Genomic DNA, 27,052 nt, shown 5'->3' with positions numbered 1-27,052 from the left:
ATAAGTGAATAACTTATGACTTATTTTTTGAAGTAAGTTTATCTACAAAATTTAGTGCCACTTAATTAATTTAAATGTTCAATTTTTTGTTATCAAACACGTCTAAACATGTTAAAATCTGAATCTATTAAATTTAAGTATTGAATTGGATTATCAAATAAAGCCTAAGTATGCAATGATGAGGCTACAATATAGTTATTTTGTTGACTATTCTCACATTAATTAGCAGAAGAAAGAGTTCACAATACTGAGTGTTCAAAATTGAAATTTAAGGTGCAAGGAGTCCAAAGTGGAATTGATCCATAAAAAATTAGTCGATTTAGACTAGTTTAGTATAAAAATAGATAACAACATTAATATTGTGGACAAAATCTCACATATTATACATGTTAGGATTTCAAACTGCATAAAAAAATGATTAAAGGGAATCGTACACAAAGCACAAAAGATCTTGTATTCGACCCTATACCATTTCTTGTCCCAATATCTATTAAGTCTCCATATATTCTTCATAAACATCCTATTTTAATTCTTTTTTCTTGTCCTTTTAAGTCGCAACAATTACTTACAGGGCAGGATACATGTTTATGAGTCCCAACAATTACTTATATGGTAGAACACATATTTATGAAGTGAAATAGAAAGAGAATTAAGATGAGGCGTTTATGAAGGATATTTGGCGATTTAATAGATGGTGGGACAGAAAATGGCACAGAAAGCAAGCGAATACACAAAGAAGAGACATAGGAAACATATATAGTTTTCAAGTCTCAACTTAATTGGTAGAACATTGATTAGGGAACCGTGAATTCTTAATTTAACTACTAACTTTCCCATTGCTTCCCTCCCCTTGGTAAGGTTCCTCTATTTGGATTGCTCTGTTTTTTAAAAATTAGTTTTTCAAATATTATAAAATTTTTTAAAAAATACTCTTAAAGGTACTCTAAAAAATAGTTAATGTTTTTTAAATATTTAAAAAATATCCCAAAAAATATTCGAATAACTCTTCTACTTTTAAATATCCCAAAATATTTTCTAAAAATATTCCAAAATATACTCTAAAATTCTGCTACAGTAAAATTTTTCAAAAACACCTCCATGGTCCAACTGCCATAGCTAAATAGGTACAACTAAATTCAACTTGTGTTTTAGTGGAATTACATAAAAGCCTTTCTAATCATTTAATTGTATTAACATCGAAGTCTCTTAATTTCCTAAAGCCTTTCTCATCAGTTATTTGCAAACTTATGATATATAGATGTTAAGACACAATTATTCAATTAATTTCAATTAGTAGAGAAGTTTCGTTTCTTGGCCGTTACCCCCCATCTGCTCAAATTCATTTCAATTACTTACAGCTGTTTTCCATCACAATCATGTAGCCTATTGAATTTAGATGTTTGCTACATTAGCTACTCCTCTTCCCTATTTTGCAACACCTTTCTCAATAGGTATATTTTCTTTAGCCAATCAACTTTTTGGTTGTAAGAAATCTCAATAGGTATGTTTTTTTTTAACCAATCTACTTTTTTGGTTATAAGAAATATGTAATCTTGCAGGTTGTATGTGTGATAATTTTTTAGTGTTTTAATTCAATTATCCATGTTAGATAGAAATGGTAGGGAGGAGATCACATTTGTTAATTATTATTTGTGGTTTAAAGCAAGTTTATCATCATAAATTTTCCCATATGTAGATTGCATCTACTTTTGTTGTTTTAACTATTAGTTATAATAATTTTCAAATTGTTTGCTATTTTTCACTTCATTTTGATAGCTATCTACTTAAAACTATTTGGATGCAAATCTAAAGTATATACTTAATTACTTTTAATTGTTTTCTTGTATTTAGTGGTCTAAGATGTTTTAGTACTTTATTTGACGTGGTTATTCCTATAAATTAGCATGTTAGTTGTTGTATATCTTTATTGTATACCATTGATTATTATTTGATGTTTCGTGGTTGTAACTTCTTCACGCATATTTAGAAATGAAAGAAACCTCAAGCATAGCATTTGTCCCCAGATACTTCCTTCTCACTCTCATCTTTTTCATACCTTTCCTTCTTTTTCTCTCTTATCGTTCTTCCATCCCCACCAAAAACCCAGAACGATTCTCTTCAGAAACAAGCTTGGGCCTAAAAATCCGACCCGGATACAAGACGTATGAGTCCTACATCCAGCGCCAGCTCAACAAGACCCTCAATCTGAAGCTTCGAGAAATATGGAGAACCCGGGACTGGGACAGGAAAATCCAGGTCTTTACTCGTTTCTTCGGCGAGCTAAAACAGAAGAAGTTGCTTTCTAATGATTCCAAAGCGCTGAGCATCGGGGCCCGGATGGGTCAAGAAGTGGAGGCGTTGAAACGGGTAGGAGTATCAGACTCGATAGGGATGGACCTGGTCCCATCTCCACCGCTAGTTGTGGAGGGCGACTTTCATAACCAGCCGTTTGAGGATGGGACTTTTGACTTTGAGTTCTCTAATGTGTTTGATCACGCGCTTTATCCGGAGAAGTTCGTGGGGGAGATCGAACGGACGTTGAAGCCCGGCGGAGTTTGCATTTTACACGTGTCGGTAAATAAACGGGCTGATAAGTACTCGGCTAATGATTTGTACAGCGTGGAGCCGTTGAAGAAACTGTTCAAACGGTCCAACTTGGTTCACGTTCGGACTGTTGATGGATTCGGGTTGGACACAGAGGTGGCCTTCAGGAAAAAGAAGGCCATCTAAGAGTCTTGAATTTTGTTAAAGGATTTGTTTTCTTTTTCGTTTTATTGGATGTGTTTGGATCCCTTGTTTTTAGAGCTGTTTTTGAAAAATTGTTTTTCACATTCTAAATGCTACAGTAAATGTGTATTTCCAAAACAACTCCAAAAACACCATATCCAAACATTGTATCAAAAATAAACTACATATGTATATTTCAATTATGTATATTATACATATATATATATTATACATATATATTATATTAATATAAATTGAAATATACAAATTGAAAATTATATATATATTATATATTATATAAATATTTATATACATTAATATTATACATAATATATTATAATATACATAATATGTAATATTGTATACATAAATGTGTAAATATTTATACATAATATATTATGTACATTATATTATAATATATACATTATTAATGTATAATATTATTATGTACATTATTGTGTATAATAATGTCTAATAATGTTAGGTATAATATATAATATACATAATATGTAATAATATAATAATGTATATTATGTATATTATATTATATATATACAATATTATGTATATTATACAAATTGAAAATTATATATTATATATTTGTATATTATATATTATATGAATATTTATATAATGAAATATACAATAAATATTACAAATTAAAATATTATATAAACACCATATTTATAATATTATAATATTTATAATTAATATTAATGTATATTATATATATTAAATATTTATATATTTATTTTTACATATTATAAATATTTTATTTTAATTAAAAAATATTTTACATATTTATAATATATTTATATGAATATTATATATTATATAAATTATATATAATATAATATATATCATATATTATATATATTATACATTTATATAAATGTACATTTATACATAACATATATATTAATGTATATTTATAATATACATTTATATTATGTATTATACATAATATAATACATTTATATTAATATACATAATATTAATTTTACATTTATACATAATATTAATACATTTGTACATTTATATTAATTATATTAATACATTAATACATTAATACATAATATTAATATATATTAATAAAATTATAATTTATACATTTATATAATATTCATTTGTAATTTATACATTTATAATAATATACACTTTTACATTTATAAATATATTTATAATATGTATTATATGTAATATAATACATTTATATATTTTTATATAAATACATAAATATCTTTATTTATAAATATTTATAAATGTATATTTATATAAAAATATAAAATTTATAATTTATAATTTATACATTTATGTAATATTCATTTATAATTTATAAATTTACAATAACATACACTTATACATTTATAAATATATTTATATTATGTATTATATATAATATAATAAATTTACATATTTTTATATAAATATATAAATATATAAATATATAAATATATTTATTTATAAATATTTATAAATGTATTATAAATGCATAAATGTATATTTATATAAAAATATTAAATTTATAATTTATAATTTATAATTTATAATTTATAATTTATACATTTATGTAATATTCATTTATAATTTATAAATTTACAATAACATACACTTATACATTTATAAATATATTTATATTATGTATTATATATAATATAATAAATGTATAAATATATTTATTTATAAATATTTATAAATGCATAAATGTATATTTATATAAAAATATTAAAATTATAATTTATACATTTATATAATATTCATTTATAATTTATACATTTATAATAATATACACTTATACATTTATAAATATATTTATATTATGTATTATATATAATATAATATATTTATATATTTTTTAGGGAATATATAAATATATTTATTTATAAATATTTATAAATGTATTATAAATGCATAAATGTATGTAAAAATAAAAATACCCAAAAATATGTTTTAAAAAAACCTCTAAAAATAATCCAAAAAATATTTGCAGTAAAAGTTTTTCATATAGTTTTTGAAAAACAACCTAAAAAATAACTAATCCAAACGGACTTGTATTTCAAAAACGAAATGCTACAGTGCTGTTTTTGAAAAACAACCCCAATAACAGCTAATCCAAACGGAGCCAATTGTTATTATTTTTTTTTTGGGCGTTGCCTCCATAATTTAATACACAAATATTTTTTTTTTTAAAGTTGTAAATTGTAATGGATGTCAAAACTCAAAACAAATTTTACTGGAACTTAAAATACCCATAAACAATGGAACCATTCATTTATTGTTTCGAGTTTGTATTTCAAATGTTATCCTGTGTTTAATTTGTGCATAAAGAATAAGAAGAAATGGAGTTAAATTGTAGCTTTTGCTGGATATTATCTTTGCTTTTTTTTTTTATTTTGATAATAAGAATGGTCTTTTAAAACAAAGACCATTCAGAAATTTTCTTTGTTGAGTTTTAATATGGAAGATAGGGTAAAACTACGTCTACTGACATTACACCATGTTTCCACTAGTTTTTAAGATATGGGAGCTCATTCATTATATCTGGCATTGACTTCGTCATAAATCTCGTGAAAATGAGAATGAATGCCTTGTTTCATAAATTCATACTGAGTTCTCTTTTCCGGGCGGTGGTTTATGGCATATAAAGCAAACGGTGATTTTAATTATCTACTAAACGGATACATTTGATTTGGGAAGTGCATTAAACGAGCATTTAGTATTTAATACTGACTGCTAACACGGTACAACGAAATCTATAATGGGATTCAACGGATTTCAGCAAATTGCCTGTCATTTTATGCTAGTCTATTCGTTGGAGTGTTGACTTTCTTGAATTTATTATTACATCCGCCCCATTTTGATAGTTTTGATTTTGTTTACATGATTTAAGAAATATTACATTTTGATAATCTTGATTTTTTTCTCCTATAGTTTAAGAAAAATTACTTAATTCAGTTGGAAAAGTAAATTTAGCCTCATATTTTTTCTAAAATATCCTTACATTAATATTAAGAGTATTACCAATCATTATCCCTTTACATTGATTATAACATCAATAATGATGATATATTACACCATTCAACACATATATTAAAGCAATTATTGGTGAAAAAAATGGACTATATTAAATAAGGTAAGCTATGTTAATTGAATTGGAAGATGGACTATAATTTGTGATGAATAAAAAAAAAAACAAGACTATAAAGCCGAACAGAGAAAGTATTACTAAGCAAACTTACTTGTTATTGTCTTAATTACATAGTAGTACTAGTGTGAATACCTGTGCAATGCACGGTGCTTACGTTGTTGAAAAAAATTAAAATAAAAGGTAAATTTGAAAAAAGTTAAAAAAAAATTATACCAACATAATTAAAATCTAAGATTTGTCTAATAATAGTTCAAAGTATGACAAAATGCGTAGGTCACTCAAGAATTGCATTTTTGCAAAATTTGGATCTTGAAATAATATTAGAAATTTATATTAGAAAATGAATGATATATGGATAGAAATAAATGTAATTGCATGTTTTATTTAATTTCAAAATGAAATACTTACAAACATTTTTGATTTGATAATCTTGTACAAAGGTGCGAACATTTTTTTTACACCAATCAACTTTTAGTATGAAAATTAATATTGGTAGTTTAATTAATTCTATTGAATTTTGTGGAGTTTGTATTACAAAAAAGATGTTTAGCGAGACTTGTATTTCTTGAAAGTGAATTGCTGAACGTTTTTAAAATATTTCAATGGAATCACTGTAGTGTAAGATTTGTTTTGTGATCAGTTATTTTTTTCTTTGTAATCTTCCAAGTTTAGAATTAAGACCCCATTGAAATCAATGATGGAACTAATGGGGTCTAATGAGGGCCATAGCCCCCTCAAGTTTTAAAAATTTTAATTCATATTGTGTAAATATTTGTATAAAATAAAGTTTGCCCTCCTAATTTTTTACAATTTTAGTTTATGAGAATATATGTATTTATATATGTGTGCGTGTGTGAATTAACTACATTTAAATTAATTTTTTTCTTAAAAAATTATTTATTTTTTACATCCTTTTATAGTTAAACTTAATATTATTTTTAGATATCATATATTTAAATAGACGAAAATTATTTCAAAATGAAATACTTGCAAATATTATGCATTCGATTTGATAATCTTGTACAAATGTGCGAACATTTTTCAAACCAATCAACTTTTAGTATGAAAATTAAAATTGGTGGTTTAAGTAATTATGTTGAATTTTTTGGAGTTCATACTACAAAAAAATATTCAGTGAAACTTGTATTTCTTGGAAGTGAACTTGCTGAACCTTTTTAAAATATTTCAGTTGAATCATTATGGCGTAAGATTCGTTTTGTGATCAATTGTTTTCTTTTTTGTAATCTTCCAAATTTAGAATTAAAACGCCATTGAAATCAATGATGGAATTTTTTACAATTTTAGTTTATATTATGGGAATATATATATATGTATATATATGTGTGTGTGTGTGTATGTGTGAATTAACTACCTTTGAATTAATTTTTTTCTTTAAAAAGTTATCTATTTTTACATCCCTTTATAATTAAAATTAAAATTTGATATTTTTAGATATCATATATTTAAATATATGAAAATTATTTTGAACATAACACATAAAAATAATTATGTTAGGAAAAATTTTAGCTCCTCTAAAAAAAAATTTTAGTTTCGTCACTGATTGAAATGCTTGTAAGTAGAATTTATCCATGGTGAGAGTATGATACATAGTCTTTTTTTTTCACTGTATTCAATTTGTGTGAAGACAAATGAAAATGGATAAAATGGATTAGTGATCATCAGTTTTGTGAATGATTATGAGAGTAAAATACATTATGACAATAAGATACATAGAATTCTGAAAATTGTAATTCAAACAGGCTTCTAAATTTTGGATATGTGATTTTTGTAATTGCGAGTTTCTTAAATTAACAGTTAATTATTGCTACTAGTGATGTGGTAAATGTCAATAGTAAATGTGAGAAGTAAATTGGAATTTGCATATATCATTTTGCAGGGGTGGTTATTATTTGTTAGTTGAAATTTAGGAATTTTAATTTTATGGGTTAGTGGGTCACATAAATTGAAGAGTGGAAAGGGATAAGGAGAAGATAAGAGTTATTGAATTAAAATAAATTTAAAATTATAGTAAAAAACCTCATCTCTAATACATATAGATATAGATCCTGAGACATCTTTGCTTTTTGAACTTCCTAGCCTCGTCGAGAAGTTATTGGATTAGCTATTTTTCAAGGTGTTTTTAAAAAATTTTACTGTAATAGAGTTTTTAGAGTATATTTTGAGATATTTAAGAGTAGAAGAGTTTCTAGAATATATTTTGAGATTTTTTTAAAATTTTTAAAAAATTTAAACTAATTTTTAGATTACCTTTTGAAAAATTTTAGATTAGCTATTAGGATTTATGAAGGTATTTTATTTTTTCCAAATTTCGATGCGTGAACATAGGGTGCTAGTTAATCAACACAGCATAAAGGATAGGATGCAAGATAGAAATTAGAGTGTACCTTAGGTGTTTTGTGTAATTAAACCATTTATTTGATTAGGGGGAAAAGCACAAAGTCAGTAGGCAAAAAAAAAAAAAAGTAGGCAAAAGGAGAGCCTTCGGATCTGAACACACGTTTTAACGCTTCAAAATGAACTGAAGCGCAGTACAATCACAACTTTTGGCGGGTGCTGCTGCTTCTATTTTTTCTTGCATGCATTTATTCAAATAGAGAAGAGGCAGAGTGCTTGAGACTTGAGACTTGAGACCTGGGTACTAGTGTTGGGACTCGAATAGACTAGGAGTATTTGATAGAGATAGAAAAGATGGCTTCGTTTGGGGAGACTGAGCCTCCAGCAGCAGGCATAGTAATACCAGAAGAATGGTCCAATGCAGCACACACCATTGCTTATGATTCCATCAGCTGTTCTCCCCCTATTGCCTTGGTTTGTGGCCCCAAAAACAGCGGCAAGACTACTTTCTCCCGCCACCTTCTCAACGTTCTCCTCCAAGGGTTTGGACGCCTTACTCTCACTTTTCTTCTGCTCATTTTACGTCTTCTCTCTTTTGCCGTGTAGATGGTATAGCATGCAACTCCTTTTTTTTTTTTTTTTTTTTAAAAAAAAACTGCTGTGAATCTGGGTTGAATTTGACGATTAGTCAGTTGGGTTTTGGGTATTTGATTGAAGAGAAGAGACGGGCTTCTTGAAATTTGCTTCAACAATCCTATCCTCTGTTCTGATTTTTATATCTAAGGATACTTGTATAATCCTGAAAAGTTGTTTTTATTTTAAAGTTCTTTTAGTTGGATAGCTGAATTAACAAACAAACTCACTTCTTGCAACCTCCTTGTATGATAGATTAGGTTAATTTGATGGACACTTGGCACTTCCCAAAAAAAAGGGGACAAAAGATAATGGATTATAAGAAAAAGTGGGATTGAAGATTATAAGATGGAAAGAATCAAACTTTGTTGATATTGTATGTGATATTGAGGTTTTCAGTTTTGAATTGCAGATACAAAAAGGTGGCTTATCTGGATACTGATGTTGGGCAGACAGAGTTTACTCCTCCTGGTCTTCTATCGCTAACTGTCATTGACAAGGTGACTCCAGGTTGGTGGTCTTCTATTGGGTTTAGCCTATTTTACTTGCTAATATAGTTGTGTGCATCTGATAGTTATTGGTGGATTCTCTTTCATGGCCAGATTTGACCATCCCATGCCTAAAGACGCCTGAGAGGTATGACTTTGAAGTTCTTTTGTTTGTTTTCTTGAATGTAACGTTTATGAAGTTTGTCTCTGAGTTATGGCATTCTTGCTGGATAGTGGTGCAGCATTAGACTAGTCATTGAAGCACTAGCCTTGAATTGAGTCGATGAAGGATTTATTGTGATATCCTGGTTAAAAATCTTATCTGTTGTAGGAAAGTATAAGATGAGTATCAACATTGAGCATTCTGCTTTGAGGCACTGCTTGTCTATGGGTATTTGAGGAACACATCCCCCCAGTAGGGGCTGCAATTTCATTTTTTTTTTCCTTTTTTCTTTCTTCTGGTCACTTGTGTATCACTTAATATCTCAGCAGTTTATATCACATGGTGTTTAAGTGGGCAAAATGCATGCTTTTGAGATACATTTCTTTTTTGAGAAACAGGAGATTGGGAAATAACTGAAATAATTATCTGCATTTTCATTGACAAATTAACATTGATATCCCCATCCTGTCCGACTTGTACCGCTTGTATGGCTTCAAGACATAAAATTGGTTTTCCATTAAAAAGAAAAAAAGTAAAAGCAAGAATAAATAAGGCAAAGTGTGCATGTTAGATAAAGGAGAAGAAAAGCTTATATAGTGATTTGTTGGTCATAAGAATTGATGTTGTCTTTGCCCACTTAGAAGATAAAAAGCATGTGCTTAAATGGCTACAATAAGCAACTACAATTCCAAATGGAAACTTTAAGATGGCATTTCTGCAGGATGTTCAAATTTTCCAGATACAAGTTTTACAGATGTTTGGGAAGTATTTATATTTGTTTTCTATGATTGTTTCTTTTTTTTTAATTTAATATTTATTTTCTGGTAATGCTGATCTATCCAGTTGTGGGGAATTTTTGTTTTATGGGAAAAAGGTGTCTAACCAGCCTTGACCGAAACCTGGAACTTAGCTTTCTCAAATTGACATACTATTGCTTATAAGGAAGAACATATTTCTGGGCTCTTTATTTTAAAATGAATTTCTAGCTACAAAAATGATTACAGCCTTGTCTGTTGCATTTGGCCACTCCATCTGATGCATTGAGATTTTGTGACAAAAATTCAAGTTTATTACCACCTGATTGAACTTAATATCTTTGCCGAAAAGATTAAATTCCCTTCTTTGAAGTGGGAAACCAGATATTTGTCCAGACATTGTGTAAATAAGATTGAAGATAATATGGCAGTTATTGATGCATCATCCTGAATATATGGCTCTATTATGGGTTAAATGTTTTACCTTTTGGCTGAAACTTTTGCTTCAGATGCTTTTTCTTTGGTGACATATCCTCAAAAAGGGATCCAACAACTTACTTGACATACATATTCGCCTTATATGACCACTATCGCAAAGAATACTGCATGTTTGATAAGATAGAACGTCATCACGCTGGGGTGCCGCTGGTCATTAACACTCCAGGATGGGTGAAAGGTATACTTGTATTAGTATCTTTGATCTTTGTATCTCTACCAACTGATATGACATAAATTATGCCTTGGTTTTGCATTACTGCTGCTTGTAATGGAGTTTCTTTCATCCATAATCTTTAGGTTGGCTAATCCGGACATTATGTTTTGTGGCAGGTATTGGTTATGACATCCTTGTTGACATGCTTAAATACATATCTCCTACACATGTGGTAAAGATTTGCATATCGACCAAGAGTAAGAATCTACCGGTTGGAGTGTTTTGGTTAGATGAGGATGATTCTACATCAACTACCATAATTGAGGTCAATTCAGCTCGTCAGGACTCTTTCAAGAGATCGTATGTCCTTTTCCAAGTGTATAAATGGATTTTCATTTCAGTAAGAGCTTGGCATCTGCTACATCTTGTTAATAGCAAGATTGAAATATATGCTGTCCCTTTTTGCTAGCATACTAGAATTAGCACGACTTGCTATTGGTCAACCAGCATCAGCACTTTAATCTATTAAGTCTTTTATTTTCAAATCTTCTGTTCAATGTATTGTACAGGGTTCTGGTGCAGAAGGATGCTCGCCTTATGCGAGACTTACGTGTGATGGCATATTTCAGACAGTGCTTTCCCAGTCAATTGAATATCACTACAATAAAGGAACTCGCCAATGCATTAGCTGCCCAACCCCCTTTTGAAATCTCTGTATCAAGTATCAAAATTAAGCATCTTCATTGTCAGGTTGGTTCAGTAACATAGAATACACTGTTCTTCATTTCCTGCTGTATGGTTGATCTACAGACTTCATTTGTTCTCAACTTTCAGAAAAATTACTAAAGTCTTCTTGGACTAGTCTTTCATGATATTTCTCATCGTCCTTGTTGTTTATGATTTACTAAACCCATCTTAGGGCATGATTTTTCAATTGTTTCTTGATGATAGGTCCCAAAGACTGAAATCTTCTACAGCTTAAATGCAACTATTGTTGGCTTGGCCATCAGTTCTGAAAGTGGTGAAAATTTATCTCCTTGTATTGGCCTAGGTAGGTAACTTGTTTGAGAACTATGCTACCTGTAATTAATCATTTTTAGTTTGTTTTTCTCATGTGACATGAGGATAAGAAATCTTTTTCACTCTGTACAAATGCAATATGGGCTTGTACTTGGAGATAATCATATCCACATATATATTCAGGCCCCAAGTTGTGGCACATTGCATTACTAGTTAATTTTGGGTTGCTTATGTGGTTGAGCCTAGACAGGTATGCAATTTGGGCATTTGGTAAGTTTGGAAACAGAATTCTAGTTGCAGCGGAGTTTATTAGTGCTCTGTGTTCGTCTTTATCCCTTTTTGTGTGAGTCATACCTGTTTTTTTTAACATTTTGGTAAGTTTGAAAACAAAATTGTAGTTGCACTGAAGATTAGCGGTGCTCTCTGTTAGTTTTTATCCCTTTTTGTGTGAGACATACATGTTTTTTAACATAATTTATAATTTTTACAATGTACTTTCTGATTTCTTTCTTTTTTAGCTGAACGTCATAGACTCTAGCTTAATTTCCTACTGTCTTGTCTTTATGATCCAGGAATTGTGAGAGGTATTGATACTTTTAGGAACATCCTCTACTTAATTACCCCTGTTCCTCCAGACTCTTTGGAGAAGGTTGATCTATTGCTACAGGGGTTTATCCAAATTCCCACTTGTTTACTGCAGGTATGGGATACCTTCCCCTGAAGTCATTATACCTTTAGTTCCCCTTCAAATCAATATGCAAACTTTTGGTCTTGGGGTAACCTGTTATTTCTAGAATTTAAGTTATTCTTCTCTTTAACTCCATTTTTCATGAGATCCTGGTCAGCCATTTTATGTGTTTATATATTGAATAATGGATCTTGACATTTAACATATTATTTTACTTTCATGATATTGATAAGAGAATGATCAGTTTTGCACACTACAGTTTCAATTTGATGGAAGATTTCTTTTTTTTTTTTTGGTCCAAAGGGAGACTCCAAGTCTTACAAGGGGGATGGGAAAAGGTGAGGGCTTAAGAGTCGAACTAGGGACCTCACAGTCACTTGGTCTATGGCCCTACTGGCTAAGCTGGGTCTTGGGGGCAATGGAAGAGCTAGTTGTACTGTGGATGTAACAAAGAAATGCTTACTTGTGCTTGCAATCCTGCTGATGGTTTTTGCTTTGTTTTCTCAGCTAACTTATGCTTACAATTGCTACTTAAATGTCAATTAATCTGTTCGATGTGGCGTGTCGACTTGGGTTTACTGATGACAAAAGATGTTTCAACTTTCTAATATAATTCTTCCCCTTTTCCTTTCTGTGTGGTTGGGGAAGAGGGTGGTGGTGACTGATTCTTTGTTATGGAAACATTATGTCTTATGCTTCTTCCAATGAAGTTACTAATTTTGCACCATTTTGGGTCTTTTCTCCAGTTCTACATAGTAGAAAAATAGAATGGGAATCATGGGTTTCTTGCCATTCTCTTTTCATGAACTCTTGGAATTCTTGGTAAAGCACAATCTGGCGTTTTGCTAGGTTTCCTTAGATTGCCATAAAATCATGGAGGACCACTCCATCAGCATGCATTCTTATCTATTAATACCTCTTTTTGATTGAAAAAAGATGATTTTCTTCAGGTACAAGGATGCGTTTCACCATACATGTCTGCCAATGTATTGCCTTCAGATTAGGAGATTAAAGATGCTGTTTGGTTAGTGAAGACAAGCGGTGTACCATCTCCTCTATAATTTAATTATGTAGCCAAGTACTTCCCCAACTTTTTAATGCGACGGCCCTGCAATTTCTTCAGTCACAAGTAGAGTTCTAATATGCCGAGCACAATCTGATATTGCTTCAGTAAACTGCCTGAGACTCCTACTAGACTTTGAAGTTTTTGGCAGTGTTTAAGCTTGGAAAATTTTATTTGGGCGTGCTGTAAATATGGCTTCAGAAGCTGTTTGAAGCTCTAACCATTTGGTTCAGAGCACAACTAGTTTAGAAGATGATAGATACTTTCAATACAAGACTCGAATCCCCTGGTATTGAGAAAACTAGTGGGTAAAATGACTCTATTTACAATTGAGTCCACCCACAAAAACGACTCTAAATCACTACATGGGGTAAAATGGAAAGCGCGATGGACCGTTAATCTAGGTGCAATGGTTCTCCCTCTCTCGAAACTTGGAACCAAAACCTGTGAGTTGGTGACCCCTTTACTATATCTAGCTCAAACCATCAAACCAACACTCCCACCTGAATTTTTGCAACCTCAAAATTCTACACACAAATCTTTCCTCGTCTTCCTCGCACTGGCACGGAGAGAGAGAGAGAGCGAGTGGAATTGTAATAGAAAAGATCTAAAGAGATAGGAAGATCATGATCCGGGGCTGGCTTTTTCCTCCGGGGTCATGATCTGTCTCATTGGCTGCAGCTTGATTCTCCTCCACTTTTAATCTCTCTTTTAACTCTGATCTTCCTGACATTATCCCACTTTTAGAACTTTATGGTCTCACACCTTACACATAGACATGTCGCAATCTATCAAGATACTTATTGAAGAAAAGTTGGGAAAATTTCCACAATTCTTGATATATGCCATCCTGGAATGGGTGGTGATAATTCTACTATTCATCGATGGGTTTCTTGCCTTTATCTGTAACGAACTTGCAAAATTATTTGATTTGAGAATCCCATGCTTGCTCTGCACAAGGATTGATCATGTTCTGGTTCACAGAAATCCAAATTTCTATTACAATGATTCGATATGCGAAGTTCACAAGAAAGATATTTCTTCCCTTGCCTATTGCCACGTGCATAAGAAGCTGTCTGATATACGAAGCATCTGTGATGGATGCCTTCTTTCATTTGCAACAGAGAAGGACTCTGATTGCGATAGATACAAGTCTCTTGTTGGGATTCTGCACAAGGATATCGATTGCTTTGTAGAGGATGACCAGAGAAATTTTGTAAAATCAGGAAAGAAGGATGAAGGGTTGCAAGGTGACCTGACTGGTGTTCCTCGGTGTTCTTGTTGTGGGGACCCTTTGAAAACGAGACCCTCCTCGAAATTCATTCGAAGTTCGTCGATGAATGCTAATGCTCCCACCCCTTCTCCAAGAGCACCCCTGCTGTCATGGAAAAATGAGGATGGGAGAAATCCAGAATTGCCCCACATTCGGTACACAGAGCTCAAGTTCATGTCGGATAATGATTCAGAACTTCCAGAAGATGAGGATGCTTCAATTGGAGACAATCAACGTAAGTCCCATAAAAAAATCGTTTTCATGTTGATTCCAGGAGACAATCAACGTAAGTCCTGTAAAATAAAATCGTTTTCATGTTGATTCCAGGACACATATGAGGAGCCTTGGGTTATGTGGTTCGTTCGTGTTTTGACTGATGCAAATTCTCTTCCTCATCTATTTTATCCAGTTGTGTGACTATCAGCATTCTTCTAGATGTGGTTCATATATGTGAATAATATATGTAAACATGTGAGATTATACACCTGTCTAACACTGCAGCTGCTATCCTGTTCTTATTCTGATTGTTTTCCATCCGCAAGAAGATATTCTTGATATGTGATATACCTTAAACTAAGTTGTGTTTTTTTTCTTTTGGGATGATTGCACTTAACTCTTTTATTTAGCTGGCTCATATTGACCTATTATGTGAATTTTTTTTTATCCTTAAAACATAACTAGGTCGTGTTATTAATTTGACAAGATTGATATAGCAGGTAGAGAAGATACTAAAGCTGCAACAGTGCCTTTACTGCCAGACTCAGAGGACATAAATGAAGATGCTAGTAAAACCCCTCTCTTCGTTAGGGGAAACAAATTTTTTGGAATACCACTGTCGGATTCAGCTCAAGCCAGTCCTAGGTACAGGGCGGGTAAAAAATTTTCCATGGACAAGCCGGACTTTGTTTTAGAGCCCAATGACATTAACGCACTGAACGAAGCAGACGGTGACTCCATTTTGACTCGTTTGAAGAGACAAGTTCGTTTAGATCGCAAGTCCCTCATGGCACTGTATATGGAACTAGATGAAGAAAGAAGTGCCTCTGCTGTTGCAGCAAACAATGCGATGGCAATGATCACTCGGTTGCAAGCAGAGAAGGCAGCTGTTCAAATGGAGGCCTTGCAGTATCAGAGGATGATGGAAGAACAGGCAGAGTATGACCAAGAAGCACTGCAGGTCATGAAAGACTTACTTGTGAAGAGAGACGAAGAGATTAAGGTTTTAGAAGCAGACCTTGATGTTTATAGGGAAAAATATGGGCCTATTAAGAAAATAGGAAGTGAGGTCTGTGAAATTGATGATGACGAAGATTATCAAGCGTTGAAATCTCAGTCTCTATCATCTTCTGGTGAAAAATCTGAGTGTGGCAGTCCCAGTGAACTACTAGATCAAAGTGGGATTGGAGCAAAGAAACGTTCATTTGACCGTTCCATGGAGCTAGGAGCTGGTGGAACTCTGGATGAATCATCCCTAGACTTCGAGCACGAAAGGTCTTACCTTCTAGGTTTATTGAAAGATGTCGAGAGAAATATGAGGGTACCCTCCGTCGACCAAGGATCTCATCTCTCGGGGTCTAACGTGGAAGAGCAAGAGCAAGGAGAGAGAGGTGATTGATTCTTTCTTTTTGTTCCTCAATATATTGTACCCTTTTGCCTTTATATATAGGATTTGTTAAACTCCTCTCTCTTTGTTTTCTTTTATCTTTTTGGCTTTGCTTCCTTGCTTTTCTTCAATATGATTAAGATGAAATGGTTCCCCCTGACAGGTACAGAAACTAAGCCTATTCTTGAAAGAGAGCTGTCTTTGATTAGGGAGAGATTGAGAGCAATTGAAGCAGATAGTGGCTTCTTAAAGCATGCTGCTATGACTCTGCAGAAGAGTGGTGAGGGAAGCAAACTCTTGACAGAGATTGCTCAACATCTGCGGAACCTTCGGTACTCCGTGAAAATGCCTAATGATGACATAGATGCGTGACCTGTGTTGCTGAATGGGGTAAACCAAACCATATTCAGAGCTGGTTCCATCCGATTGCGAGTTCAAATATCTCATCCAGCTTGACATGCTGAAGACAGACTAAATCTGTACCAGGTTTGGCTGAACTCCGGGGTCGCATGCATGAGTAGCTAGCTACAGAATAGTTTCCAGTCCAGTGGTTTAGCATGCAAAGTATCAATACGTGTAGTTTTTGGCCGTAGGGTTAATGTCTTTTTTTCTGATTAAAGGCTTTGATAATTTCGTGCTTACCTTCCTTTCCTGTCCCTCGCTCATTTTAGGGCCATGACCATGAGGTGTCAGATTTGAACTCAGTAACATTATTATTATTCTCGTTTCATCAATGCAAATATCCTCCTGTATATTCAATTCATTCATTCTTACTCTTACCTTACCACTCTCAATGATGACCTGGTGTATAAATGATTCTTGATTGCAAAGAAGCTGTGCCCTCCATCAGTATCTTGCTTTTCCGACTGTTAATGGCAACTTTTGTTTCCAAATCTTGATTGTGCAACGGATGAATTGAAGCTGCTTCCGGCTGCTATAGTTATATCTTTTGCACCCCGGCGATTGGCTGAGAAAGCTTATTATGATGGCTCCAATTCTACTGAGATGAAGTAGCATCTTTAGTTGGTAATTGAATTGGGATTATCCTTCTTCAGTGGTTGCTTTCCCTCCTTTCTTTCCCTTCTTTCTGTAATCAGATTTTACAAAATCTAAAGCAACCAAGAACAAGGTCATGGTTCTCACTCTTCACATAAAAAGCTTCACTGCCCCCATTTTTTTTTTTTTTTTTTTGCCTTTATTCATTTATTTTGTCAATGATTTGCGAAAAAATTCGCTTTCTGATCAAATGTCTTTACTGATGGTACCTGCTGACCATCCTAAACAGGATTACAAATGAATCAAGTCGAGTCGAGTTTTGACTTAATCGAGTCGAGTCTTGATTTAGTTTTTTCAAATTGGAATTCGTGCTCGAGCTCGACGAGCTACCAATTTAAAGTTCGAGTTCAAAAAATTAAAAAATAATTATTTTATTTTTAAAAAATAAATAAAATAATTTTTTCTTAATAAATAATAAAATATTAGGAATATATATGTAATTTTATTATTAAAATAAAAATATATATATATATTCGAGCTCGCAAACTAACGAATTTAATATTTTTGAATTCGAGCTCGAGACTCGCGAGCTAACAAACTTAGGTTTTGTTTGGAAAGCAATTTTTCATAGAAAAATTGTTACGTTTTTTGTGAACACATTTTTCAATTATCTTTTTATCTTATATATATCAAATTTTAACGCTTTGTTTGGATAGAGTATTATTTGAAATATTATTTGGAATAATTACTGTAGCACTTTTTGTGATGTGATGTATGTGAGATAAAAAGGTGATTGGAAATATAAAAAAATAGGTTTGGGAAATGTGTTTATGATGCAAGCGAAATATTATTTGAGATATTTTTGCTATCCAAACAAATTTTTACAAAAATTTCAGAAAAACGCAATTCAAACAAAATTATTTTTGAACTCGATCTCGATTTGACCAACTCGAACTCTATATTGATCGAGTTCGAGTCAAATCTCGATCAAAATTTGACTCGAGCCGCTCACGAGCGAATCGATTCGTTTGCAGCCTTAATCCTAAAGATGTCATGCAGGTAATTTGTTTTCAAGGAAAAAAAAATTGAGCATTTGAGACTTGTCTTCCAGTTACGCAGACATTTATTTTAATCTCAGATAATAGATTCAGTAGTACATCAAAAAATGGACTGGAGTCTGGGCACCAACAATTCATTTAACGATCAATCTACTCAGTAGACGGGTTGGGTGGTGACTGGTTACCAGAGCGAAGCTTTATTTAAGTCTAGACTAGATGAGCCTAAATGGGGTGAAGCAACTGGCCCGACAACTGATGACCCATCGCCACCACCGCCCACACGCCCTCCTCACCCCGTCACCCTTTGCTCTGCCTTCCTCCGTATCCACCATTAACGCCCGACTCTTGTTCACCCGCTCCATCACACCTATACTCCGCCACGCTTACCAGTACCATCCCCCACCCCTACGGTCACCCTTAACCACCGCCTCCACCATGACCACGACCACCTCTGCTGACCACCCACTCAACCTGGACGCCATTTTCAAGCAAAAGAAGGCCCTTCGTTCCAAAGTCAGAAGAGACCTCAAGTCCATGGACCCTACCCTTAGATCGAAGGAAGGTACACTTGTGCTTTTCATCTTTTTTTTATGCAGGATTTATTTAATTTTTTAATGGGTTCAGTTTCTTTTGGGTGAAATTTTACAGCATTTGTCTCTTTCTTCCCCACCCCCCTCTCAAAAAAACCATCCATGTAGATGATGCGATACAGAATCTTGCACTGGAAGCTCCCTGGTTCAAGTCTTGTCAGAAATTATGTGCTTACATAAGCTGCAGCGCACTAAGAGAAGTTGATACGTCTAAATTGTTGGCCCAAATTCTCAATTACTCATCCAAAGGTGTTTTCTTTATCTCTCCCTAAGCCTTTTTTATTTGTCATTTCTTTCTTTCCTTTATTTTTTCTTTTGTAATTGTAAAATTTCTCTGTTAAAAATTGTTGTTGAATTTGTTCCATTTTGTTATAGTCTAGGTGCCCAGTTGATTCCATTTGAAGAATGTTTTCTTAATCAACTTCTTTAGCATGCTGTAAATCTTGAACTTTTAGGTGGTTAGTCCTAAATCAGTTGAATTTGATTACTTCTGCAATAAAGTTGAAGTCTTTTACGTGTTTCCTACTCAGCATCATGTTTTGTATGTATGAAAAAGAATGTAGTTGGTGATTGAAAATTGTCCTCTGAGTTGACGCTGATTCGAGAATGCTAACAGAATGTTAATGAAAGAAATAGAGAGATACAACTCCCCTTGAACCAAAAAAAACAAGGTAGGTCTTAGCTTGTATTGGCATTAAGCTATGCATAGGTGAAGCATTTATCCTTCGGACAATGTATTACCATATAAGCTCATGCCTTCTTTACGGATTTGCAGGAACTCTCTTAGATCATGTCTGATGGAATGCCTTGATTTAAGCATAGCATTTTTACTTTTTCCCCCTTCAATTTGATGGGCAAGTGCATGTTTTGACTCCATTGCCAACATGTTCCGCTGTGTTACTTGGGATTCTTATGTATGTTTTGTGTCTACCACATATTCCATGTTTATTTTTAGGATTAATCTTTCCTACACTGACAGTGTATACACTGTCAACGTTGGATGAATGACAACTATGCAAAAGTTGAATTTCAAAATTTGAATTTGAAATTCAACTTTTGCACACATATCATGAATCAAACGGTGATAGTGTATACATTGTCAGTGTATATAAGATTTACTCTTATTTTTATTATGCTATAATACGTATTTATTTGCTGTCCGGTTATACATTTTAAATTTGTCTACTATGGGGCTAGTTCATAGCTGCAAGGATTTCAACCCGAAAACCAAGCATTGCTACTTCCATAAACGGTTGCTAGATAGTAAATCTTAACTACGGTAGAGCAGGTCATGGACAGAAAGAGAATTGAGATTGAGTGAGGGGTCAAGTTGAGTTGAACAGTTCTAGAAGTAGGCCCGCAAAATTGGATACGAGCCTATTGAGGCTTCCTGTGAAGCTTAAGTTAAAGATGTCATATGAGAACTTAATTGCTTATGAGGGAAATAGCAAGATATGCTCCATAATACAAACTGTAGCTTTGATTAGCACAACATTCTTACAGCATAACACCTACAAGCTTTTAATTTTTTTTGATGTTAATAGTTATTGGAAAGTTACATGATAAGGCAAAGTGCAATGCACATATAGACTGGTAAAACCATTACTGTGCTTAGACTGAGAGAGCTCAATAAGTTCTCAATCTTTATTTGTTTCATTCTAATGTATAAGTTATCAATTTGTGCTACACATTGTTTGAATTAATTTCTGTCTCTCAAGTTTTATGTCTGTGTTTCTTTTGTTCATCAATATCTTGATGTTCTTATCATTTTTGGTTGAAATCTAGGAGATATACAAGAAATCAATTTAGAAAAATGCATGTTTAGCAACAATCACATTGATTCAAAGCTTAAAGGAAGCTAGGGTAAACACAGAGACAAGATAATGATTGAAGATAATATTTTTTTAGCTCTGAAGCTTGAAGGGTTTTGAACCATCTCCTTTCTTTCCCTCTCTCTGAGTGGTAAAACTTCTCCTATCTCTTTTTCCTTCTTTTCTCTCTTCTGCAATAGATGTTAAAAGTGGAAAAATTCAAACCAGCTTCTTTAAAAAGCTTAGTACTGAAAATGGTGGGGTTGGGGCGTGGGTTGCTGCATAGTGGAATTAAAATTTTATTGCAAATTAGAGAACTAGACATTCCTTAGCATATTAAAAGAATACATACAATGTTACTCCAATACCTCAACCAGATACCTTTTTGGTGGGGTTTAGGTGATGGTTTACAAATCACTACTGGTAAATATCTGCCACTGAGGGTATAATAGGAAGTTTACGATAAGTGTCATGGGTACTATATTTTAATCATACTCACAGGATTGACTTCACAAGTTCTCACCTTATCTGGTAAGCTAACTAGACAAGGTTAAAGTGTATTCAGATATCATTACCAAAGAAATGAAGAGTCTTTAGGTAATTATGTCTTATGTCAAATCGGGCCATCTAGCTCCATAGGTAAATAGACTCTTATGTGAAAAATCTACAATTAGCCTGAGATAGAAGTAGGCAACGCATTTTTTTAATCTACTAATTTCAATCATATGTCGTGCTACAGACTTAGGCAATAAAAAACTACAGCATTTGCCAAAAGAAGATGAAAATCTAGAATACCATTTTCGTTTGCCTCTCTCTTCATAGAGACTCTTTGTTGGGAACAACCCTGGTATATGCTGGTGAATCAGAGGTGGGAGGACTAGATGGATGATATGGTGTCTTAAAAGATTTGCATCATCAGGTTTTACTAGTCAAGTGAATGACCTGTATATTTTATGGGATTCATGTAGCTGACTGTGGCTGTAATGCTTTGTTGACTTTGCTTATGTTGAATAGATTACATCTGTTAAGAAATCTGGAAAAAAGATGGTTGTAGAGATGCATGAGTATTCCATGAAGTAGAGCTCCTATATTCTAGCAGGCAATATTGTCCAGGGTAAGATTTAGACGTAGGAGTATGGACAGTAGAAGACTGGCCAATGTAATGTATGCCATTCAATTTTCCTCTGATCTGGGTCTGAGGAGCTTGATCATGAAGTGTTATTTGGAATCTGTAAGACAGGCTATTAGAAATTTGACTTGTGCGTTTGAACTTATGGATTATTACATATGCATTTGTTTGTTTTGAGTATGGCAATGAACTTAATGGGTGGTTATCATGGTTTTTGTCCTCTAGCAGTTGTAAATGAATTGATTCTCAAACTCAAGTCCTTATTGTTCATCTTCAATTCAATAAGATGATTATCTACAGATGGGGAAGACACTCTATGTTCCACGAGTGGAGGACAAGAATAGCCACATGAGAATGCTGAAGATCTCAAGTATGGATGATTTAATTGCAAATTCAATGAATATTTTGGAGCCAGCTCCAATGGATTCTGAGGGAAAGGAACGTGAAGATGGTATACGTTGCTTTTCATCCATAAGCTTTAAACTGATTTGTGGGTTTTCATTTGACTTGTGCTTTAACTAGTTAATACACCTCGCTCGTATTGGCCAATTCTGCGAATTTTTTGTCCTTAAAAGCATACCTGGGACACCTTATTCTGCAAGTGTTTCTATGCATTTGAGGTTAATTTGACATGATACAGCAGGTAGAGAGGATATTAGTCCTTCTAGTGTAATATTGACTAACGTATGCGGCTTTTACAGTTTTACCGAAGTAATTTTTGTAAATATTTTGGTTTTCAGCCGTTTACTCTTAATCTTTCCCTTGTGTGGCCTGGAATATCTTTTCAACAAATCCGGCTTCTAGGCCTTTTCTTTGTTAATAGAGCTTAACTTGCATTTCCTCGTGTTTCCCTTGTAAGCATTCTTTTATGGAGAGTTGTTGGGATACTGAATGTAAAGTATAAGTTTATAGAGTGACTTGCACACATGTGTTTGGGCTTATTTTCCTTTGGCTAAGTTATGTAGTTGAACCTGCGTATGCTAGACTAATCTTTATTTTTTTTTGTGCAGTCATGTTGGCTGATCATCCTGTTGATTTGCTTCTTTTACCTGGTGAGTTTTTCCATCTTAATCTAAGTAATTCATGGCATTTCTAGTGAAAGAAAAAAGGGAAGGAAGGCATGGTCCAGTTTTTGGAGGGGGAGTTGGGGGAGCGAAGATGGGGTATTTGTGTGTATGACTGTCCGAAGTTTCATAGTGGTATTTGTTTGAGTAAAAGTTCATCTGGGTGTACCCTTTACTTATTTATATTGTTATGAACTTTTTATAACTGTTTCCCGAAACATTCAGGACTCGCATTTGACAAATCTGGAAGACGTTTGGGTCGTGGTGGAGGGTAAGGCTCCTTGTGATGACCTCTGTAAAAGATTTGAATTTATGCATTTGCTGAGAATTTAATAAATGTCACCGATGTTTATTTCTCTGAACTTTTTCATATCAATTGTTAAGCATCCATCTCAACCGGTTATACCAATTCTGAAGTTAAGTTCTGCAATAGACAATCTCCATTGCCAAGGGACCAGGGTTGTTGAAGCAATGCTTGGCAAGCAGAGTTAGTGTTGGGACTCAGCCCCTTCCCCCTTTGGGGTTTTTGAACATGTTACTTCAATTAATCTCTGTCTTGTATACCTTCAAATCCTAAGCTGATATATATTTTTGGATATATTTTGAGTGTGTCCACAAGTTCATACAAAAAATTCTCCCATTGTGTTTGTTAGAGCGTGTTGTGTGTTTGTTTCATTTCATTGGCTATTTGTGCATTCCAGTAACTCTTTATTGTTTTTTGTTGACCCACTGTTCTGGATGCTACGCGGTGATAAATCAAAAGATATTATGATGCATTCTTGACGAGATATCAGGGGCTTGTGAAGGAACGGAAGTGGAAGCAGCCTTTCCTGGGTAAAGTCACTTTCGATGCTTTTATGTGGGAAATAATTGTTTTAAGAGGTCAATGTGGTGGATGATGATAGAATGCTTTGTTGTGCAGTTGCTCTGTCTTATTCAGTGCAGATAATGGATGAGGGTGTTGTTCCAGTCACCCCAAATGATGTATTTGTTGATGCGCTTGTGTCACCCTCTGGTGTAATTCCCATCAGTGCAGCTGCCAAGGCAAGATGTCAATGAGATTGCAGTCTTGGGTTGGACGTTCTTCCGTTGTTGATTTCTGATTTTGTTGGGGGGAGGGGGGGTGTTGGTGGTGGTGGTTTCCCTTTAAATAATTTTTACATCAAGAGGAAGGAAGATTTATGGTGGCGGCACAGGATGTGGTGTATGCCTTCTACGATGATATAACTCAAAATTGTACTGAATGTCATAGACCTATTCAAAATAAGGGATATTAGGTGTACGATTTGCCACAGTACTGTTAGGAAATTTGAACTAATAATCTCTGAAATATACCTTCATTTTATACCTTTTCTAACTTCCTTCCCTACATAGCTTTCTAAAAGCTTCCTTCGTTTTAAGCATTGTCATTTTGTATCATACGGGGTAGGTTGGCAGCAAATTAATCACTAATACTCCCGTCAACCAGGAACTAGTCGTGTCTTCCCCATGCACAGGCAAGCAAAACATCATACTGCTCGCTTGCTGGCCCTTAGGGTTATCGATCGATCTTTGAATACATTCCCTCCTAAGCACACAACTTTAAGTCTAATTTGTCTGGCAAACTACGAGGCTATATATCATTCGGTGGCTTTCTTAGCAAATTTGAGCACATATAGCATGGCTTCTTCCTGCGATATTAATATTCATCTGATTTTGTCCTGTGCAGTTTTGTCATCAGTTCTGCTAGCTAGCTAGCTAGCTACCATGCCATTGCCTTCCCATTGTAGGATTTCTGCATTATTGCTGATCTGAAATCTGCTTTGCACGTAAATGGCTTTCCCTGCAAAAACCCTGCTCATGTAACTTCAGACGACTTCTTCAGCGATGGTCTCAAGGAAATTAAGGGGAGCAATCTTCAATTCTTTCAAAGTGAAGTGATTCTCACTCAGGTGAATGTGCTTTCGTTCCCAGGCCTCCAAGTCCAAGACGGGTTGGGTTGCTACAGTAAATCGGCTTTTTCTTATATACAAGTTAGATAATAGCAATAATAATACTACTATTCATGTCCAAGATGACCATCATCACTTCACTTCCTATCCAAATGGCTGATCACTTCCTCAGGATTAATTATACTGGTAGGAAGTTAGTTATCTGCCTATAGTACTGCTCCTTTTATTTACTTACTTATTTTTGGTAAATCCCTCTTCGTGTTTCTTTTTGTTTGTACGCATGAATTCTTTTTGTGGATTTGGTTTCTTTTCAATAGATTCTCTTTTCGTTTCTCGCAAAGCACATTTGGATGCATGACACGTGTCTTCATTTATTAATTTATTAACGAAGGTAAAATGATTAGTCAAATTTAAAATAATCATATCAGAGTATTGGTTTCAATTCCACTGGTACCTACCATATCTGTTGCTCTGTCACAATCAAAACCTCATTAATTATCACGGATTCACAGTCATAATCTTTAAACTGTTTGCCCCGTGACTCAAAATCTTAAAAATGTTGTTCTATCACTGATTCCACTGAGTCACAATCTAAAATTTTCCTCGTGATTTAACACACATGTTGTAATACGTTTTCATCCCTTTCTGATTTACTTTCTACTTATCACATAGTTTTGACCTATAGCCAGCTCCAGTCATTGGAAAAACCAGGAGCCATGCATATAGTATATAGCATATGTATTATGGCAGGTCATTCATCACATTCGCCCGCAGGTACACGTATTTTTAAGAGTTGTGCCAAGTCGATACTGTGACTATGTCCGCTCTTGCTACGTTGGAACTTGAAGAAGTGTTAAATTTTTTATGTTCAATCATCAACTTTTGATCCCTTATTCGGGGGCGGAGTTAGAAAAAATTTTCAGTAGGGGTAAAAGCAACTCTAAAATTTTTTGCCTACTCTTTTTTTAGTTTTTTAAGGAAAAAAAATACTCGCCAGCAAGTACAAAATGATGCATATATTTCATGAAAAATATCAAAAAACAAACTCAAAATTATTAATGTAATAATAATTTTATTTCAAAAGCAAACGAAACCATATACAATTGCTCATAACGAGTTTTCATATTTTGATAACGGTTTACAATCTTTTCATTTTGAACTTCACGAAGTATATTTTTCTTAATATAAGTAACTAAACAATTATTCATCCAAGTGTCTTCCATTTTATTTTGTAACCGATTCTTCACTATATTCATTATTGAAAAGACCCTTTATACGATAGCTGTAACAACAGGTAAAATCAAAGACAACTTTAAAAGCATATAAACCAATAGATACACAACTCCAAAGGGCACACTTGAAATTACATCAAATTTTTATAGGTATTATTGAAATTTAAGAGGGACAGTGGAGGCCTATAAACCAATATATATATATACAAAACTCCAGGGAGCACAATTGAAATTACATCAAATTTTTATAGGTATCATAGGAATTTAAGGGAGTCAGTAGGGGCCCATGCCCCCAGTGTAAATCCGCCACTGCCCTTATCTATTTCGAGTTTCAAATTGGTCCTTTGACAGCAGAAGGTATTAAATTTTGACCCTTTAATTTATTTTACCGTTAAAATTGATGGATCCAAGGGCAAATTTTGACTGATTTAACCGTAAAAATTAACCGAAGAATCAAAGTTTGACATTTTTATTATTGAAGGACCAATTTGAGATTTGAAATAGATAAGAGGCAAAAATTTGTCAATGGTACTAGTTTAGGGACTTCGTGGGTAATTTACCGGCTATAAAAACGCGATGTATCAATATACCTTAATGTATATATATTAGCATCCTTTAGATAGTTTATATAGCAATGACTTGTTAGGTCTCATGCAAAGAAGATTAAGAGTAA

At 33.3% G+C, this 27,052-nt stretch overlaps 4 protein-coding genes across 7 annotated transcripts; all 4 read left to right on the top strand.

Annotated features, from left to right (window-relative positions):
* The first annotated feature begins 1,989 nt into the window (after positions 1-1,989).
* Positions 1,990-5,372, top strand: LOC113769447. Its single transcript, XM_027313894.1, is given in 2 exon segments — positions 1,990-2,756; positions 5,246-5,372. Coding segments are annotated over 2 exon segments (894 nt in total).
* A 3,061-nt stretch (positions 5,373-8,433) lies between these two features.
* Positions 8,434-13,993, top strand: LOC113768521 (polynucleotide 5'-hydroxyl-kinase NOL9). Of its 2 annotated transcripts, none has more exons than XM_027312921.1 (9): positions 8,434-8,772; positions 9,276-9,363; positions 9,438-9,499; positions 10,779-10,945; positions 11,098-11,281; positions 11,491-11,671; positions 11,873-11,972; positions 12,514-12,641; positions 13,580-13,993. In XM_027312921.1, the coding sequence occupies exons 1-9, from the start codon at positions 8,585-8,587 to the stop codon at positions 13,631-13,633; spliced, it is 1,152 nt and encodes a 383-aa protein (XP_027168722.1). In that variant the 5' UTR covers positions 8,434-8,584; the 3' UTR covers positions 13,634-13,993. The 2 variants fall into 2 exon arrangements, with proteins under 2 accessions (XP_027168722.1, XP_027168723.1); XM_027312922.1 differs by having other exon boundaries at positions 9,276-9,373; positions 9,466-9,499.
* A 477-nt stretch (positions 13,994-14,470) lies between these two features.
* LOC113768667 (probable myosin-binding protein 5) lies at positions 14,471-17,307 on the top strand. 2 transcript variants are annotated; one of them, XM_027313117.1, is made up of 3 exons: positions 14,471-15,200; positions 15,682-16,572; positions 16,732-17,307. In XM_027313117.1, exons 1-3 carry the CDS (start codon positions 14,471-14,473, stop codon positions 16,938-16,940), a joined length of 1,830 nt encoding a protein of 609 aa, XP_027168918.1. In that variant the 3' UTR covers positions 16,941-17,307. The 2 variants fall into 2 exon arrangements, with proteins under 2 accessions (XP_027168918.1, XP_027168917.1); XM_027313116.1 differs by having other exon boundaries at positions 15,679-16,572.
* Positions 17,308-18,774: 1,467 nt separating this feature from the next.
* LOC113769496 (5-formyltetrahydrofolate cyclo-ligase, mitochondrial) lies at positions 18,775-24,573 on the top strand. Of its 2 annotated transcripts, none has more exons than XM_027313951.1 (7): positions 18,775-19,184; positions 19,321-19,463; positions 22,453-22,603; positions 23,163-23,204; positions 23,442-23,487; positions 23,980-24,050; positions 24,139-24,573. In XM_027313951.1, exons 1-7 carry the CDS (start codon positions 18,839-18,841, stop codon positions 24,273-24,275), a joined length of 936 nt encoding a protein of 311 aa, XP_027169752.1. In that variant the 5' UTR covers positions 18,775-18,838; the 3' UTR covers positions 24,276-24,573. The 2 variants fall into 2 exon arrangements, with proteins under 2 accessions (XP_027169752.1, XP_027169751.1); XM_027313950.1 differs by having other exon boundaries at positions 18,776-19,184; positions 19,321-19,461; positions 22,439-22,603.
* The last annotated feature ends 2,479 nt before the right edge of the window (positions 24,574-27,052 follow it).

This window comes from Coffea eugenioides, chromosome 4 (genome assembly GCF_003713205.1).
Source record: "Coffea eugenioides isolate CCC68of chromosome 4, Ceug_1.0, whole genome shotgun sequence".
Taxonomy (NCBI): domain Eukaryota; kingdom Viridiplantae; phylum Streptophyta; class Magnoliopsida; order Gentianales; family Rubiaceae; genus Coffea; species Coffea eugenioides.
The sequence above is the reverse complement of the archived record's forward strand: the minus strand, read 5'-3'. Positions and strand labels throughout refer to the sequence as shown.